The sequence below is a fragment of the Crinia signifera genome, unplaced genomic scaffold (assembly GCF_055691185.1).
Source record: "Crinia signifera unplaced genomic scaffold, ASM5569118v1 HAP2_SCAFFOLD_158, whole genome shotgun sequence".
Classification (NCBI taxonomy): Eukaryota; Metazoa; Chordata; class Amphibia; order Anura; family Myobatrachidae; genus Crinia; species Crinia signifera.
The window spans coordinates 185,194-205,722 of record NW_028142051.1 but is presented as its reverse complement, the minus strand read 5'-3'; the positions used below and the strand labels follow the sequence as shown (position 1 = coordinate 205,722).

The 20,529-nt window shown below is 52.2% G+C and overlaps 1 protein-coding gene across 1 annotated transcript in view; it reads left to right on the top strand.

The window, feature by feature from the left end:
* The window catches only part of LOC146053356 (cholecystokinin receptor-like), a 54,195-nt gene extending 39,347 nt beyond the window's left edge, over positions 1-14,848 (top strand). Inside the window, exons 4-5 of the mRNA XM_083167993.1 lie at positions 3,809-3,936; positions 13,273-14,848. Of these exons, the coding sequence (XP_083024119.1) occupies positions 3,809-3,936; positions 13,273-13,802 (658 nt within the window). The 3' untranslated portion in view covers positions 13,803-14,848. The remainder of the gene's footprint in view (positions 1-3,808; positions 3,937-13,272) is intronic.
* Positions 14,849-20,529: the final 5,681 nt, after the last annotated feature.

The window sequence follows — 20,529 nt, the reverse complement described above, 5'->3', positions numbered from 1 at the left end:
CATGCCCCCGCACCCCCGGCCTATGTGTGTGGGCATTGTATATAGAGGGCAGGAAGGAGCATGCGCCCGTAGCCCCGGCCTATGTGTGTGGGCATTGTATATAGAGGGCAGGAAGGAGCATGCGCCCGTACCCCCGGCCTATGTGTGTGGGCATTGTATATAGAGGGCAGGAAGGAGCATGCCCCCGCACCCCCGGCCTATGTGTGTGGGCATTGTATATAGAGGGCAGGAAGGAGCATGCGCCCGTACCCCCGGCCTATGTGTGTGGGCAGTGTATATAGAGGGCAGGAAGGAGCGTGCGCCCGTACCCCTGGCCTATGTGTGTGGGCAGTGTATATAGAGGGCAGGAAGGAGCGTGCGCCCGTACCCCCGGCCTATGTGTGTGGGCAGTGTATATAGAGGGCAGGAAGGAGCATGCGCCCGCACCCCTGGCCTACAACTACTGTGTATACTGGCAGCAGATAACAGGCCTCAGGAGAGAGTTACATAACTGCACAAGGGCATTAAGTGTCCTATTTACACTACGTCCGTTATCAGATCTGAGGAATGGCAGCAATGTTCCTGTAACACCTCCGCAGTCTGCAGGCCGGGGCTATGTACTAACGCCTGTGACTGATATGTAACAGGAGGGAAGGTCACAGCGGCAGATAAGGAGCAGAGTAGCCGGGGAAATCTCTGCTGCACTGCTCGATATGTTGTGTGGGGTCTGCGCGTGTTGGGTGACTTGTAGTGTGGGGTCTGCGCGTGTCGGGTGACTTGTAGTGTGGGGTCTGCGTGTCGGGTGACTTGTAGTGTGGGGTCTGCGCGTGTCGGGTGACTTGTAGTGTGGGGTCTGCGCGTGTCGGGTGACTTGTATTGTGAGGTCTGCGTGTGTCGGGTGACTTGTAGTGTGGGGTCTGCGCGTGTTGGGTGACTTGTAGTGTGGGGTCTGCGCGCGTCGGGTGACTTGTAGTGTGGGGTCTGCGCGTGTCGGGTGACTTGTAGTGTGGGGTCTGCGTGTCGGGTGACTTGTAGTGTGGGGTCTGCGCGTGTCGGGTGACTTGTAGTGTGGGGTCTGCGCGTGTCGGGTGACTTGTATTGTGAGGTCTGCGTGTGTCGGGTGACTTGTAGTGTGGGGTCTGCGCGTGTCGGGTGACTTGTAGTGTGGGGTCTGCGCGTGTCGGGTGACTTGTAGTGTGGTGTCTGCGCGTGTCTGGTGACTTGTAGTGTGGTGTCTGCGCTGTCGGGTGACTTGTAGTGTGGGGTCTGTGCGTGTCGGGTGACTTGTAGTGTGGGGTCTGTACGTGTCGGGTGACTTGTAGTGTGGGGTCTGCGCGTGTCGGGTGACTTGTAGTGTGGGGTCTGTGCGTGTCGGGTGACTTGTAGTGTGGGGTCTGTACGTGTCGGGTGACTTGTAGTGTGGGATCTGCGCGTGTCGGGTGACTTGTAGTTTGGGGTCTCTGAGTGTCGGGTGACTTATAGTGTGGAGTCTGCGCGTGTCGGGTGACTTGTAGTGTGGGGTCTGCGCGTGTCGGGTGACTTGTAGTGTGGGGTCTGCGCGTGACGGGTGACTTGTAGTGTGGGGTCTGCGCGTGTCGGGTGACTTGTAGTGTGGGGTCTGCGCGTGTCGGGTGACTTGTAGTGTGGGGTCTGCGCGTGTCGGGTGACTTGTAGTGTGGGGTCTGCGCGTGTCGGGTGACTTGTAGTGTGGGGTCTGCGCGTGTCGGGTGACTTGTAGTGTGGGGTCTGCGCGTGTCGGGTGACTTGTAGTGTGGGGTCTGCGCGTGTCGGGTGACTTGTAGTGTGGGGTCTGCGCGTGTCGGGTGACTTGTAGTGTGGGGTCTGCGCGTGTCGGGTGACTTGTAGTGTGGGGTCTGCGCGTGTCGGGTGACTTGTAGTGTGGGGTCTGCGCGTGTCGGGTGACTTGTAGTGTGGGGTCTGCGCGTGTCGGGTGACTTGTAGTGTGGGGTCTGCGCGTGTCGGGTGACTTGTAGTGTGGGGTCTGCGCGTGTCGGGTGACTTGTAGTGTGGGGTCTGCGCGTGTCGGGTGACTTGTAGTGTGGGGTCTGCGCGTGTCGGGTGACTTGTAGTGTGGGGTCTGCGCGTGTCGGGTGATTTGTAGTGTGGGGTCTGCGCGTGTCGGGTGACTTGTAGTGTGGGGTCTGCGCGAGACGGGTGACTTGTAGTGTGGGGTCTGCGTGCGTCGGGTGACTTGTAGTGTGGGGTCTGCGCGCGTCGGGTGACTTGTAGTGTGGGGTCTGCGCGCGTCGGGTGACTTGTAGTGTGGGGTCTGCGCGTGTCGGGTGACTTGTAGTGTGGGGTCTGCGTGTGTCGGGTGACTTGTAGTGTGGGGTCTGCGCGTGTCGGGTGACTTGTAGTGTGGGGTCTGCGCGTGTCGGGTGACTTGTAGTGTGGGGTCTGCGCGTGTCGGGTGACTTGTAGTGTGGGGTCTGCGCGTGTCGGGTGACTTGTAGTGTGGGGTCTGCGCGTGTCGGGTGACTTGTAGTGTGGGGTCTGCGCGTGTCGGGTGACTTGTAGTGTGGGGTCTGCGCGTGTCGGGTGACTTGTAGTGTGGGGTCTGCGCGTGTCGGGTGACTTGTAGTGTGGGGTCTGCGCGTGTCGGGTGACTTGTAGTGTGGGGTCTGCGCGTGTCGGGTGACTTGTAGTGTGGGGTCTGCGCGTGTCGGGTGACTTGTAGTGTGGGGTCTGCGCGTGTCGGGTGACTTGTAGTGTGGGGTCTGCGCGTGTCGGGTGACTTGTAGTGTGGGGTCTGCGCGTGTCGGGTGACTTGTAGTGTGGGGTCTGCGCGTGTCGGGTGACTTGTAGTGTGGGGTCTGCGCGTGTCGGGTGACTTGTAGTGTGGGGTCTGCGCGTGTGGGGTCTGCGCGTGTCGGGTGACTTGTAGTGTGGGGTCTGCGCGTGTCGGGTGACTTGTAGTGTGGGGTCTGCGCGTGTCGGGTGACTTGTAGTGTGGGGTCTGCGCGTGTCGGGTGACTTGTAGTGTGGGGTCTGCGCGTGTCGGGTGACTTGTAGTGTGGGGTCTGCGCGTGTGGGGTCTGCGCGTGTCGGGTGACTTGTAGTGTGGGGTCTGCGCGTGTCGGGTGCCATGATGTGTGGTGTATGCGCGTGTCGGGTGCCATGTTGTGTGGTGTCTGTGCGTGTCGGGTGCCATGTTGTGAGGGGTCTGCGCGTGTCGGGTGCCATGTTGTGAGGGGTCTGCGCGTGTCGGGTGCCATGTTGTGTGGTGTCTGCGCGTGTCGGGTGCCATGTTGTGTGGTGTCTGCGCGTGTCGGGTGACTTGTAGTGTGGGGTCTGCGCGTGTCGGGTGACTTGTAGTGTGGGGTCTGCGCGTGTCAGGTGACTTGTAGTGTGGGGTCTGCGCGTGTCAGGTGACTTGTAGTGTGGGGTCTGCGCGTGTCGGGTGACTTGTAGTGTGGGGTCTGCGCGTGTCGGGTGACTTGTAGTTTGGGGTCTGCGCGTGTCGGGTGACTTGTAGTTTGGGGTCTGCGCGTGTCGGGTGACTTGTAGTGTAGGGTCTGCGCGTGTCGGGTGCCATGTTGTGTGGGGTCCGCGCGTGTTGGGTGCCATGTTGTGTGGTGTCTGCGCGTGTCGGGTGCCATGTTGTGTGGGGTCCGCGCGTGTTGGGTGCCATGTTGTGTGGTGTCTGCGCGTGTCGGGTGCCATGTTGTGTGGTGTCTGCGCGTGTCGGGTGCCATGTTGTGTGGGGTCTGCGCGTGTCGGGTGCCATGTTGTGTGTACTGTAGGAACCTGTTGCTCCCGGGGGCGCTTCTCTATAACCTAACCTGTCCGCTTTGTCTTCTGCACCCAGGTACGTCATCCTCCTGACCATGCTCTTCTTTATCCCTGGGGTGGTGATGATTGTGGCGTATGGGCTCATCTCACACGAGCTGTACCGGGGGATTCAGTTTGAGATGGATTTAAACAAAGAAGCAAAAGGTAATAAAGTGAGAGTATTAGTACATGGAACCAATCGGCAATTACACTGAGAGTATTAGTACAGAGAACCAATCAGCAATTACACCGAGAGTATTAGTACAGAGAACCAATCAGCAATTACACCGAGAGTATTAGTACAGAGAACCAATCAGCAATTACACCATAAGGGTAAAAGTACAGAGAACCAATCAGCAATTACTTGTCTGCTTTTTTACATAAATCTACAGAAAGAATGTTATTATTTTCCTTGGCTTGTTTCTTCAAGCTCCTATTGATAATTTAATATTCTAGAATACCATGGCAACCACAGTCGCATGGCTTTATATAACCACTTATTTAGCAATAAACCTGTACAGAGATAGAAAGTGCTTTATCCAGTACATATAGGCGTGCTGTCAGCCCCTATAGAGCATTTACATGAAAGGCAGCACTGGGCCGACTGTGGTTCCGGTACACTGCACCCGGGGCTCAGGAGAACACGCCTGTATACAGCACTGGGCCGACTGTGGTTCCGACACACTGCACCCAGGGCTCAGGAGAACACGCCCCTATACAGCAGTGGGCCGACTGTGGTTCCGGCACACTGCACCCAGGGATCAGGAGAACACATCCCTATACAGCAGTGGGCTGACTGTGGTTCCGGCACACTGCACCCGGGGCTCAGGAGAACACGCCCCTATACAGCAGTGGGCCGACTGTGGTTCCGGCACACTGCACCCAGGGATCAGGAGAACACATCCCTATACAGCAGTGGGCCGACTGTGGTTCCGGCACACTGCACCCAGGGATCAGGAGAACACATCCCTATACAGCAGTGGGCCGACTGTGGTTCCAGCACACTGCACCCGGGGCTCAGGAGAACACGCCCCTATACAGCAGTGGGCCGACTGTGGTGCCAGCACACTGCACCCGGGGCTCAGGAGAACACGCCCGTATACAGCAGTGGGCCGACTGTTGTTCCGGCACACTGCACCTGGGGCTCAGGAGAACACGCCCGTATACAGCACTGGGCCGACTGTGGTTCCGGTACACTGCACCCGGGGCTCAGGAGAACACGCCTGTATACAGCACTGGGCCGACTGTGGTTCCGACACACTGCACCCAGGGCTCAGGAGAACACGCCCCTATACAGCAGTGGGCCGACTGTGGTTCCGGCACACTGCACCCAGGGATCAGGAGAACACATCCCTATACAGCAGTGGGCCGACTGTGGTTCCGGCACACTGCACCCAGGGATCAGGAGAACACATCCCTATACAGCAGTGGGCCGACTGTGGTTCCAGCACACTGCACCCGGGGCTCAGGAGAACACGCCCGTATACAGCAGTGGGCCGACTGTGGTGCCAGCACACTGCACCCGGGGCTCAGGAGAACACGCCCCTATACAGCAGTGGGCCGACTGTGGTTCCGGCACACTGCACCCGGGGCTCAGGAGAACACACCCCTATACAGCACTGGGCCGACTGTGGTTCCGGCACACTGCACCCGGGGCTCAGGAGAACACACCCCTATACAGCAGTGGGCCGACTGTGGTGCCAGCACACTGCACCCGGGGCTCAGGAGAACACGCCCCTATACAGCAGTGGGCCGACTGTGGTTCCGGCACACTGCACCCGGGGCTCAGGAGAACACACCCCTATACAGCACTGGGCCGACTGTGGTTCCGGCACACTGCACCCGGGGCTCAGGAGAACACACCCCTATACAGCAGTGGGCCGACTGTGGTTCCGGCACACTGCACCTGGGGCTCAGGAGAACACGCCCGTATACAGCAGTGGGCCGACTGTTGTTCCGGCACACTGCACCTGGGGCTCAGGAGAACACGCACGTATACAGCACTGGGCCGACTGTGGTTCCGGCACACTGCACCCAGGGCTCAGGAGAACACGCCCGTATACAGCAGTGGGCCGACTGTGGTTCCGGCACACTGCACCCGGGGCTCAGGAGAACACGCCCCTATTCAGCAGTGGAGCAGCCGCAGCACAGGGTTTCGGTGCACCCGCCACTTACCTGGGGGTTATTATTGTAGTGACCCCTCGGTGTAACAGCAGATCAGAGCCTATCGGCACCTGCTAATACCTGGAGATCCGGTATGGGGCAAAGGGATAATGACTTGTATGAGGCAGCGACCATCACACTATCAGGGTTACTCACCTGGATATCTACTAACCTGGGTAATAACATGACTTGTACACCACAGCTATAGCTAACACGTATGTAACATACAGCCATGCAGTTCCCACTATCACACGTCAGCCACAGCTATAGGTAACACGTATGTAACATGCAGCATACAGCCAGGCAGTTCCCATACTCACACGTCAGCCAGAGCTATAGTTAACACGTATGTAACATGCAGCATACAGCCATGCAGTTCCCACAGTCACACGTCAGCCGTAGCTATAGCTAACACGTATGTAACATGCAGCATGCAGCCATGCAGTTCCCACAGTCACACGTCAGCCACAGCTATAGCTAACACGTATGTAAAATGCAGCATACAGCCATGCAGTTCCCACTATCACACGTCAGCCACAGCTATAGCTAACACGTATGTAACATGCAGCATACAGCCATGCAGTTCCCACAGTCACACGTCAGCCGTAGCTATAGCTAACACGTATGTAACATGCAGCATACAGCCGTGCAGTTCCCACAGTCACACGTCAGCTGCAGCTATAGCTAACACGTATGTAACATGCAGCATACAGCCATGCAGTTCCCACAGTCACACGTCAGCCGCAGCTATAGCCAACACGTATGTAACATGCAGCATACAGACATGCAGTTCCCACAGTCACACGTCAGCCAGAGCTATAGCTAACACATATGTAACATGCAGCATACAGCCATGCAGTTCCCACAGTCACACGTCAGCCGTAGCTATAGCTAACATGTATGTAACATGCAGCATACAGCCGTGCAGTTCCCACAGTCACACGTCAGCTGCAGCTAACATGAATGTAACATGCAGCATACAGCCGTGCAGTTCCCACAGTCACGCGTCAGCTGCAGCTATAGCTAACACGTATGTAACATGCAGCATACAGACATGCAGTTCCCACAGTCACGCGTCAGCCGCAGCTATAGCTAACACGTATGTAACATGCAGCATACAGCCATGCAGTTCCCACAGTCACGCGTCAGCCGCAGCTATAGCTAACACGTATGTAACATGCAGCATACAGCCATGCAGTTCCCACAGTTACATGTCAGCCGCAGCTATAGATAACACGTATGTAACATGCAGCATACAGACATGCAGTTTCCACAGTCACACGTCAGCCACAGATATAGCTAACACGTATGTAACATGCAGCATACAGCCATGCAGTTCCCACAGTCACACGTCAGCCGCAGCTATAGATAACACGTATGTAACATGCAGCATACAGACATGCAGTTCCCACAGTCACACGTCAGCCGCAGCTATAGCCATCCCGTATGTAACATGCAGCATACAGCCATGCAGTTCCCACAGTCACATGTCAGCCGCAGCTATAGATAACACGTATGTAACATGCAGCATACAGACATGCAGTTCCCACAGTCACACGTCAGCCGCAGCTATAGCTAACACGTATGTAACATGCAGCATACAGCCATGCAGTTCCCACAGTCACGCGTCAGCCGCAGCTATAGATAACACGTATGTAACATGCAGCATACAGCCATGCAGTTCCCACAGTCACGCGTCAGCCGCAGCTATAGCTAACACGTATATGTAACATGCAGCATACAGACATGCAGTTCCCACAGTCACACGTCAGCCACAGATATAGCTAACACGTATGTAACATGCAGCATACAGCCATGCAGTTCCCACAGTCACACGTCAGCTGCAGCTATAGATAACATGTATGTAACATGCAGCATACAGACATGCAGTTCCCACAGTCACACGTCAGCCGCAGCTATAGCCATCCCGTATGTAACATGCAGCATACAGCCATGCAGTTCCCACAGTCACATGTCAGCCGCAGCTATAGATAACACGTATGTAACATGCAGCATACAGACATGCAGTTCCCACAGTCACACGTCAGCCGCAGCTATAGCTAACACGTATGTAACATGCAGCATACAGCCATGCAGTTCCCACAGTCACACGTCAGCCGCAGCTATAGATAACACGTATGTAACATGCAGCATACAGCCGTGCAGTTCCCATAGTCACACGTCAGCCGCAGCTATAGATAACACGTATGTAACATGCAGCATACAGACGTGCAGTTCCCACAGTCATGCGTCAGCCGCAGCTATAGCTAACACGTATGTAACATGCAGCATACAGACGTGCAGTTCCCACAGTCACGCGTCAGCCGCAGCTATAGCCAACACGTATGTAACATGCAGCATACAGCCATGCAGTTCCCACAGTCACACGTCAGCCGCAGCTATAGATAACACGTATGTAACATGCAGAATACAGACATGCAGTTCCCACAGTCACACGTCAGCCGCAGCTATAGATAACACGTATGTAACATGCAGCATACAGACATGCAGTTCCCACAGTCACACGTCAGCCGCAGCTATAGATAACACGTATGTAACATGCAGCATACAGCCATGCAGTTTCCACAGTCACACGTTAGCCACAGCTATAGATAACACGTATGTATCATGCAGCATACAGACATGCAGTTCCCACAGTCACGCGTCAGCCGCAGCTATAGCTAACACGTATGTAACATGCAGCATACAGCCATGTAGTTCCCATAGTCACACGTCAGCCGCAGCTATAGCTAACACGTATGTAACATGCAGCATACAGCCATGCAGTTCCCACAGTCACACGTCAGCTGCAGCTATAGCTACCACGTATGTAACATGCAGCATACAGCCATGCAGTTCCCACAGTCACACGTAAGCTGCAGCTATAGCTAACATCTATGTAACATGCAGCATACAGCCATGCAGTTCCCACAGTCACACGTCAGCCGCAGCTATAGCTAACACGTATGTAACATGTAGCATACAGCCATGCAGTTCCAGTAGTCACACGTCAGCCGCAGCTATAGCTAACACGTATGTAACATGCAGCATACAGCCATGCAGTTCTCACAGTCACACGTAAGCTGCAGCTATAGCTAACATCTATGTAACATGCAGCATACAGCCATGCAGTTCCCACAGTCACACGTCAGCCGCAGCTATAGCTAACACGTATGTAACATGTAGCATACAGCCATGCAGTTCCCACAGTCACACGTCAGCTGCAGCTATAGCTACCACGTATGTAACATGCAGCATACAGCCATGCAGTTCCCACAGTCACACGTAAGCTGCAGCTATAGCTAACATCTATGTAACATGCAGCATACAGCCATGCAGTTCCCACAGTCACACGTCAGCCGCAGCTATAGCTAACACGTATGTAACATGTAGCATACAGCCATGCAGTTCCAGTAGTCACACGTCAGCCGCAGCTATAGCTAACACGTATGTAACATGCAGCATACAGCCATGCAGTTCCCACAGTCACACGTAAGCTGCAGCTATAGCTAACATCTATGTAACATGCAGCATACAGCCATGCAGTTCCCACAGTCACACGTCAGCCGCAGCTATAGCTAACACGTATGTAACATGTAGCATACAGCCATGCAGTTCCCACAGTCACACGTCAGCCGCAGCTATAGATAACACGTATGTAACATGCAGCATACAGCCATGCAGTTCCCACAGTCACACGTCAGCCGCAGCTATAGATAACACGTATGTAACATGCAGCATACAGCCATGCAGTTCCCACAGTCACATGTCAGCCGCAGCTATAGCTAACACGTATGTAACATGCAGCATACAGCCATGCAGTTCCCACAGTCACACGTCAGCCGCAGCTATAGATAACACGTATGTAACATGCAGCATACAGCCATGCAGTTCCCACAGTCACACGTCAGCCGCAGCTATAGCTAACACGTATGTATCATGCAGCATACAGACATGCAGTTCCCACAGTCACACGTCAGCCGCAGCTATAGATAACACGTATGAAACATGCAGCATACAGCCATGCAGTTCCCACAGTCACATGTCAGCCGCAGCTATAGCTAACACGTATGTAACATGCAGCATACAGCCATGCAGTTCCCACAGTCACACGTCAGCCGCAGCTACAGATAACACGTATGTAACATGCAGCATACAGCCATGCAGTTCCCACAGTCACATGTCAGCCGCAGCTATAGCTAACACGTATGTAACATGCAGCATACAGCCATGCAGTTCCCACAGTCACACGTCAGCCGCAGCTATAGATAACACGTATGTAACATGCAGCATACAGCCATGCAGTTCCCACAGTCACACGTCAGCCGCAGCTATAGCTAACACGTATGTAACATGTAGCATACAGCCATGCAGTTCCATTAGTCACACGTCAGCCGCAGCTATAGCTAACACATATGTAACATGCAGCATACAGCCATGCAGTTCCCACAGTCACACATCAGCCGCAGCTATAGCTAACACGTATGTAACATGTAGCATACAGCCATGCAGTTCCCACAGTCACACGTAAGCTGCAGCTATAGCTAACATCTATGTAACATGCAGCATACAGCCATGCAGTTCCCACAGTCACACGTCAGCCGCAGCTATAGATAACACGTATGTAACATGCAGCATACAGCCATGCAGTTCCCACAGTCACATGTCAGCCGCAGCTATAGCTAACACGTATGTAACATGCAGCATACAGCCATGCAGTTCCCACAGTCACACGTCAGCCGCAGCTATAGATAACACGTATGTAACATGCAGCATACAGCCATGCAGTTCCCACAGTCACACGTCAGCCGCAGCTATAGATAACACGTATGTAACATGCAGCATACAGCCATGCAGTTCCCACAGTCACATGTCAGCTGCAGCTATAGCTAACACGTATGTAACATGCAGCATACAGCCATGCAGTTCCCACAGTCACACGTCAGCCGCAGCTATAGATAACACGTATGTAACATGCAGCATACAGCCATGCAGTTCCCACAGTCACACATCAGCCGCAGCTATAGCTAACACGTATGTATCATGCAGCATACAGACATGCAGTTCCCACAGTCACACGTCAGCCGCAGCTATAGATAACACGTATGTAACATGCAGCATACAGCCATGCAGTTCCCACAGTCACATGTCAGCCGCAGCTATAGCTAACACGTATGTAACATGCAGCATACAGCCATGCAGTTCCCACAGTCACACGTCAGCCGCAGCTATAGATAACACGTATGTAACATGCAGCATACAGCCATGCAGTTCCCACAGTCACATGTCAGCCGCAGCTATAGCTAACACGTATGTAACATGCAGCATACAGCCATGCAGTTCCCACAGTCACACGTCAGCCGCAGCTATAGATAACACGTATGTAACATGCAGCATACAGCCATGCAGTTCCCACAGTCACACGTCAGCCGCAGCTATAGCTAACACGTATGTAACATGTAGCATACAGCCATGCAGTTCCAGTAGTCACACGTCAGCCGCAGCTATAGCTAACACATATGTAACATGCAGCATACAGCCATGCAGTTCCCACAGTCACGTCAGCCGCAGCTATAGCTAACACGTATGTAACATGTAGCATACAGCCATGCAGTTCCAGTAGTCACACGTCAGCCGCAGCTATAGCTAACACATATGTAACATGCAGCATACAGCCATGCAGTTCCCACAGTCACATATCAGCCGCAGCTATAGATAACACGTATGTAACATGCAGCATACAGCCATGCAGTTCCAGTAGTCACACGTCAGCCACAGCTATAGCTAACACGTATGTAACATGCAGCATACAGCCATGCAGTTCCCACAGTCACACGTCAGCCGCAGCTATAGATAACACGTATGTAACATGCAGCATACAGCCATGCAGTTCCCACAGTCACATGTCAGCCGCAGCTATAGCTAACACGTATGTAACATGCAGCATACAGCCATGCAGTTCCCACAGTCACACGTCAGCCGCAGCTATAGATAACACGTATGTAACATGTAGCATACAGCCATGCAGTTCCCACAGTCACACGTCAGCCGCAGCTATAGCTAACATGTATGTAACATGTAGCATACAGCCATGCAGTTCCAGTAGTCACACGTCAGCCGCAGCTATAGCTAACACATATGTAACATGCAGCATACAGCCATGCAGTTCCCACAGTCACACATCAGCCGCAGCTATAGCTAACACGTATGTAACATGTAGCATACAGCCATGCAGTTCCCACAGTCACACGTAAGCCGCAGCTATAGCTAACATCTATGTAACATGCAGCATACAGCCATGCAGTTCCCACAGTCACACGTCAGCCGCAGCTATAGCTAACACGTATGTATCATGCAGCATACAGACATGCAGTTCCCACAGTCACATGTCAGCCGCAGCTATAGATAACACGTATGTAACATGCAGCATACAGCCATGCAGTTCCCACAGTCACACGTCAGCCGCAGCTATAGCTAACACGTATGTAACATGCAGCATACAGCCATGCAGTTCCCACAGTCACACGTCAGCCGCAGCTATAGATAACACGTATGTAACATGCAGCATACAGCCATGCAGTTCCCACAGTCACACGTCAGCCGCAGCTATAGATAACACGTATGTAACATGCAGCATACAGCCATGCAGTTCCCACAGTCACACGTCAGCCGCAGCTATAGCTAACACGTATGTAACATGTAGCATACAGCCATGCAGTTCCCACAGTCACACGTCAGCCGCAGCTATAGCTAACACGTATGTAACATGCAGCATACAGCCAAGCAGTTCCCACAGTCACACATCAGCCGCAGCTATACATAACACGTATGTAACATGCAGCATACAGCCATGCAGTTCCAGTAGTCACACGTCAGCCACAGCTATAGCCAACACGTATGTAACATGTAGCATACAGCCATGCAGTTCCCACAGTCACACGTCAGCCGCAGCTATAGCTAACACGTATGTGACATGCAGTTCCCACAGTCACACGTCAGCCGCAGCTATAGATAACACGTATGTAACATGCAGCATACAGCCATGCAGTTCCCACAGTCACACGTCAGCCGCAGCTATAGCTAACACGTATGTAACATGCAGCATACAGCCATGCAGTTCCCACAGTCACACATCAGCCGCAGCTATAGCTAACACGTATGTAACATGTAGCATACAGCCATGCAGTTCCAGTAGTCTCACGTCAGCCGCAGCTATAGCTAACACGTATGTAACATGCAGCATACAGCCATGCAGTTCCCACAGTCACACATCAGCCGCAGCTATAGCTAACACGTATGTGACATGCAGAAATAACCGTGTTGCTTGGTCTTCTGCAGCTCATAAGAACGGGGTGAATGCAGCGACATCATCTACCGCCATCTGTGACGAGGGTGACGGCTGCTACATCCAAGTCAACAAACGGCGTAACACCATGGAGATGTCTACTCTGACCCCCGCCAGCTGCTCCAAGATCGACCGCGCGCGCATCAACAACTCCGAGACCAAGCTGATGGCCAAGAAACGCGTCATCCGCATGCTGATTGTCATCGTGGCCATGTTCTTCATCTGCTGGATGCCCATCTACGTCGCCAACACCTGGAAGGCCTTTGACGAGAAGTCCGCCTTCGACCTGTTATCCGGAGCCCCCATCTCCTTCATTCACCTGCTGTCTTACACGTCCGCGTGCGTCAACCCCATCATCTACTGTTTCATGAACAAGCGTTTCCGCAAGGCCTTTCTGGGAACCTTCGCCATTTGCATCAAGCCGTGCCGGCGTTTTCGGGAGCCAGAGGAGGATATAGGCGCCACTGGGGCGTCCCTCTCCAAATTCAGCTATACCACTGTCAGCAGCTTGGGTCCCCCCTGAGGGCCGCTCTACCCCTGCAGAGGATCTGCTCTCAGGACAGCCACCACTAAGGCCACCGGTCAGGTCCAAGTCTTTGTGGCCTCACGCAAGGGCGGAAATACCATCGGTGCATGGGGTGCAGCTGCTGTGGGGCCTAGAGCTGCAGGGGGCCCATCTTTGCTGTCTAAGTAATCTGTTTTACATACATTTATCACCATCAGTTGCTAAATAGGGGCCCTTACAAACTTTTGCTATGGGGCCTATGAATATCTAGTTACGCCTCTGGCCTCACGCCAAACCATGACTGGTGTCGGGGGACACACTTCTGCTTTCAGGACCACGGACAATTCCCCAGAACTGTGAGTTCCCTGAAAGCCTTACAGATGCCACCTTTCCTGTGCCACGCTCATTCCATTCTCATAGGACCACGTCTCACCACGTCGCACAGCCACTAAGGATCCGCCAGTTTCTCCATCGCCTGTCCTGTAGTGTAATATAGAGACTGGAGACACAGCCATAGATTATATAGCCAGACGTGGCGCTCTCCCCGTACATGTGACGTGGCTCCTTCCACCTTCAGTGCCAAATGCAGCCAACGTGGATGAGCCGCTGGAAGGAATTTCAATGATGTAAAAATTTGAAGTAAAAAAAAAGGATTTTTATTTTTTTATTTAATTTTATTTATCAACCCGGGCCAAAACCAGGACTGTGCCGGGTTCCGTTCCGTAGACACGGGGTGTGACACCCATCTCCGTAGAACAAACAGAACAGTGTCCTGGACTGTACTCAGCCACAGTTATTGCATGTTCCGATCGTTCTGTTGCGTCCACGTGTGGTTTACTTTGATCAATCCGATGCAAACAGCCTCCAGTCGGTGCGATTCTGGAGTTGGCTCCTGACTAATAGGAGGACCTTTGTATATAGGTTGTACTTGATGTTGTGTATATACAGTTTTGTGTTAGGGATTGCTGGCTCCGTGTCCTGTCGGTAAGTGTTTGGTTCACCGAGCGCCTGCATTCCGGCTGTTCCTTATTCTCCGCAATAAATATTTCACTAGTCGTCGTAAATTATTTATCATTGAATACGCTCATATTTTATACCAACGATATCCCCCTGATATCAGAGACCTGGGCAGGAGGCGAGACGCGTCACACGCATGGCTGATCATCCGCACTCTGTCCTTAATGGTCTCACTCTGTATCTTATAATATGCACCGTGTGCTATTTCCTAGATGCGTGTCCGTGATCAGCAGAGCTTACAGTCTAAAGCCGGGTATGCATCAGACGGTGTGTACCTAGCGCCATCTCCTTCATGATGTCCGTCTAGTGTGTACATACATTAATGCTTCTCACAATTAAAAAAAAAAGGTACTAGTGTACTAGCACGGCGCCCATCGCATTGCAGACCATAAGGCATGCGATGCGATGGCAGCCGATGTTATACAATTTTAAATTGTATACCATTGAATTGTATGGCATTCTATCGTATATACAATGGTATGCGATTTAAAATTGTATAAGCACCCTAAATGGTTTTCCAATGTTAAAAGTGGCCCCTATTAGTTAATGAAACATGTTGGGGTGCTTACTGTGTTAAAAGCACCCCCAACGGCACCCCCACTATCAACGCCAACCCGAAGCATGGCGAGTGCAGCGGTACGCCTCCTACGACCTTTTCATACCCCCACTATCCACGTTGGCGTGGAGTTGACTTTATATACCGAGCCCAAAGCATGGCGAGAGCACGCGTAATACATGTAAAGTAATACGCGTGCGCTCGCCACGCTTCGGGCTCGGTGGCTCGCTGCGCTCGCCACACTTTACAAAGTCAACTCCATGCCAACGTGGTTAGTGGAGGTATGAAAAGGTCGTAGGATGCGTACCGCTGCGCTCGCCACGCTTCGGGCTCGGTGGCTCGCTGCGCTCGCCACACTAGGTAGGATCAACTCCACATCGACGTGGATAGTGGGGTATGAAAAGGTCGGAGGACGCGTACCGCCACCGCGCTTCGGGTTGGCGTTCATAGTGGGGGTGCATTTAACATTGTAAGCCCCCATTAAGGTGCCTATACACTTAAACATCGTATAGGGGGCTTATACAATTTAAAATCGCATTGCAGTGCATCGGGTGCATGCCATGCAATGCGATGCGATTATATGTCGTGCGACCTAATATCGTGGGCGCCGTGCTAGTACACAAGTACCGAAATAAAACCTGTATTACCGCGAAACATGATTCCGAATAATTATTTTTCTTACTAGACACGCCCCCAGGGGTAAAGCCAAGCCCACAACACCATGTAGCCACACCCCTTCACCCTCTCTTTTTTTGAGGGGGGCCACATCTGATTCCTGGACCAGACATGTTAGATACGTCCATCTCCTAAACTTCTATATATAACCAGTTATGAGACTGTAATCTGTGCAATAGGGGAGAATGTAAACAGCAGCACAGAGTATGCCAGGAAGCACTGAGCCAGTGTAATCTGGGGGGGGGGGGCAGTGACCCCAGGTCGGCCATGTATGACTGCGCAGGTTAACATGTCACGGAGAATGTAGCCATTATCGGTACAGAGCAGTGTCATGTGTGAAGGTTGTGTCCTCGTGGAGGATTTTGGGGTGAAATGATGAGTTCCATTTTTATTTTAGACCCCCCCCCCCACTCACCTTTCCAACCAGCGATTCCTGGAATTATCTGTATTCTGGGGGTCCGGTTACTACCCAAAAGTCGAGTCTCTCGCACCTTCCGGGAGTGTGTGTGTAAGTGGGACGCGGTCATTAGGTTCTACGGGGTTTAGGTAGACAGTCAGCAGCTCGACATGGAAAGAGAATGATATGGATAAAGTTTGACGTGAGTTTTTCATAATTTATCCCGAGGACATAAGGGGAGAATGACAGTGCTGCAGGGAGATCCTGTACTATCTCCTGTACAAAGCAGTGACCAGCAGACGCCGTGTACATAAAACACTGACAGTGCTGCTGGGAGATCCTGTACTATCTCCTGTACAAAGCAGTGACCAGCAGACGCTGTGTACATATAACACTGACAGTGCTGCAGGGAGATCCTGTACTATCTCCTGCACAAAGCAGTGACCAGCAGGCGCTGTGTACATATAACACTGACAGTGCTGCTGGGAGATCCTGTACTATCTCCTGCACAAAGCAGTGACCAGCAGGCGCTGTGTACATATAACACTGACAGTGCTGCTGGGAGATCCTGTACTATCTCCTGTACAAAGCAGTGACCAGCAGACGCTGTGTAAATATAACACTGACAGTGCTGCTGGGAGATCCTGTACTATCTCCTGCACAAAGCAGTGACCAGCAGACGCTGTGTACATATAACACTGACAGTGCTGCTGGGAGATCCTGTACTATATCCTGTACAAAGCAGTGACCAGCAGACGCTGTGTACATATAACACTGACAGTGCTGCTGGGAGATCCTGTACTATCTCCTACACAAAGCAGTGACCAGCAGACACTGTGTACATATAACACTGACAGTGCTGCTGGGAGATCCTGTACTATCTCCTGCACAAAGCAGTGACCAGCAGACGCCGTGTACATATTACACTGACAGTGCTGCAGGGAGATCTTGTACTATCTCCTGTACAAAGCAGTGACCAGCAGACGCTGTGTACATATAACACTGACAGTGCTGCAGGGAGATCCTGTACTATCTCCTGCACAAAGCAGTGACCAGCAGACGCCGTGTACATATAACACTGACAGTGCTGCAGCGAGATCCTGTACTATCTCCTGCACAAAGCAGTGACCAGCAGACGCCGTGTACATATAACACTGACAGTGCTTGTGGGAGATCCTGTACTATCTCCTGCACAAAGCAGTGACCAGCAGACGCTGTGTACATATAACACTGACAGTGCTGCAGGGAGATCCTGTACTATCTCCTGCACAAAGCAGTGACCAGCAGACGCTGTGTACATATAACACTGACAGTGCTGCTGGGAGATCCTGTACTATCTCCTGTAAGATAAGCAGTGACCAGCAGACGCTGTGTACATATAACACTGACAGTGCTGCTGGGAGATCCTGTACTATCTCCTGTAAGGAAAGCAGTGACCAGCAGACGCTGTGTACATATAACACTGACAGTGCTGCTGGGAGATCCTGTACTATCTCCTGCACAAAGCAGTGACCAGCAGACGCTGTGTACATATAACACTGACAGTGCTGCTGGGAGATCCTGTACTATCTCCTGCACAAAGCAGTGACCAGCAGACGCTGTGTACATATAACACTGACAGTGCTGCTGGGAGATCCTGTACTATCTCCTGTAAGGAAAGCAGTGACCAGCAGACGCTGTGTACATATAACACTGACAGTGCTGCTGGGAGATCCTGTACTATCTCCTGTAAGGACAGCAGTGACCAGCAGACGCTGTGTACATATAACACTGACAGTGCTGCTGGGAGATCCTGTACTATCTCCTGCACAAAGCAGTGACCAGCAGACGCTGTGTACATATAACACTGACAGTGCTGCTGGGAGATCCTGTACTATCTCCTGTAAGGACAGCAGTGACCAGCAGACGCTGTGTACATATAACACTGACAGTGCTGCTGGGAGATCCTGTACTATCTCCTGTAACGAAAGCAGTGACCAGCAGACGCTGTGTACATATAACACTGACAGTGCTGCTGGGAGATCCTGTACTATCTCCTGTAAGGACAGCAGTGACCAGCAGACGCTGTGTACATATAACACTGACAGTGCTGCTGGGAGATCCTGTACTATCTCCTGTAAGGAAAGCAGTGACCAGCAGACGCTGTGTACATATAACACTGACAGTGCTGCTGGGAGATCCTGTACTATCTCCTGTACAAAGCAGTGACCAGCAGACGCTGTGTACATATAACACTGACAGTGCTGCTGGGAGATCCTGTACTATCTCATGTGAGGAAAGCAGTGACCAGCAGACGCCGTGTACATATAACACTGACAGTGCTGCTGGGAGATCCTGTACTATCTCCTGTAAGGACAGCAGTGACCAGCAGACGCTGTGTACATATAACACTGACAGTGCTGCTGGGAGATCCTGTACTATCTCCTGTAAGGAAAGCAGTGACCAGCAGACGCTGTGTACATATAACACTGACAGTGCTGCTGGGAGATCCTGTACTATCTCCTGTAAGATAAGCAGTGACCAGCAGACGCTGTGTACATATAACACTGACAGTGCTGCAGGGAGATCCTGTACTATCTCCTGCACAAAGCATTGACCAGCAGACGCTGTGTACATATAACACTGACAGTGCTGCTGGGAGATCCTGTACTATCTCCTGCACAAAGCAGTGACCAGCAGACGCTGTGTACATATAACACTGACAGTGCTGCAGGGAGATCCTGTACTATCTCCTGCACAAAGCAGTGACCAGCAGACGCTGTGTACATATAACACTGACAGTGCTGCTGGGAGATCCTGTACTATCTCCTGTAAGGACAGCAGTGACCAGCAGACGCTGTATATATATAACACTGACAGTGCTGCTGGGAGATCCTGTACTATCTCCTGTAAGGAAAGCAGTGACCAGCAGACGCTGTGTACATATAACACTGACAGTGCTGCTGGGAGATCCTGTACTATCTCCTGTAAGGACAGCAGTGACCAGCAGACGCTGTGTACATATAACACTGACAGTGCTGCTGGGAGATCCTGTACTATCTCCTGTAAGGACAGCAGTGACCAGCAGACGCTGTATATATATAACACTGACAGTGCTGCTGGGAGATCCTGTACTATCTCCTGTAAGGAAAGCAGTGACCAGCAGACGCTGTGTACATATAACACTGACAGTGCTGCTGGGAGATCCTGTACTATCTCCTGTAAGGACAGCAGTGACCAGCAGACGCTGTGTACATATAACACTGACAGTGCTGCTGGGAGATCCTGTACTATCTCCTGCACAAAGCAGTGACCAGCAGACGCTGTGTACATATAACACTGACAGTGCTGCAGGGAGATCCTGTACTATCTCCTGTACAAAGCAGTAACCAGCAGACGCTGTGTACATATAACACTGACAGTGCTGCAGGGAGATCCTGTACTATCTCCTGTACAAAGCAGTAACCAGCAGACGCTGTGTACATATAACACTGACAGTGCTGCTGGGAGATCCTGTACTATCTCCTGTAAGGACAGCAGTGACCAGCAGACGCCGTGTACATATAACACTGACAGTGCTGCAGGGAGATCCTGTACTATCTCCTGTAAGGACAGCAGTGACCAGCAGACGCCGTGTACATATAACACTGACAGTGCTGCTGGGAGATCCTGTACTATCTCCTGTACAAAGCAGTGACCAGCAGACGCTGTGTACATATAACACTGACAGTGCTGCTGGGAGATCCTGTACTATCTCCTGTAAGGACAGCAGTGACCAGCAGACGCTGTGTACATATAACACTGACAGTGCTGCTGGGAGATCCTGTACTATCTCATGTGAGGAAAGCAGTGACCAGCAGACGCCGTGTACATATAACACTGACAGTGCTGCTGGGAGATCCTGTACTATCTCCTGTAAGATAAGCAGTGACCAGCAGACGCTGTGTACATATAACACTGACAGTGCTGCTGGGAGATCCTGTACTATCTCCTGTAAGGACAGCAGTGACCAGCAGACGCTGTGTACATATAACACTGACAGTGCTGCTGGGAGATCCTGTACTATCTCCTGCACAAAGCAGTGACCAGCAGACGCTGTGTACATATAACACTGACAGTGC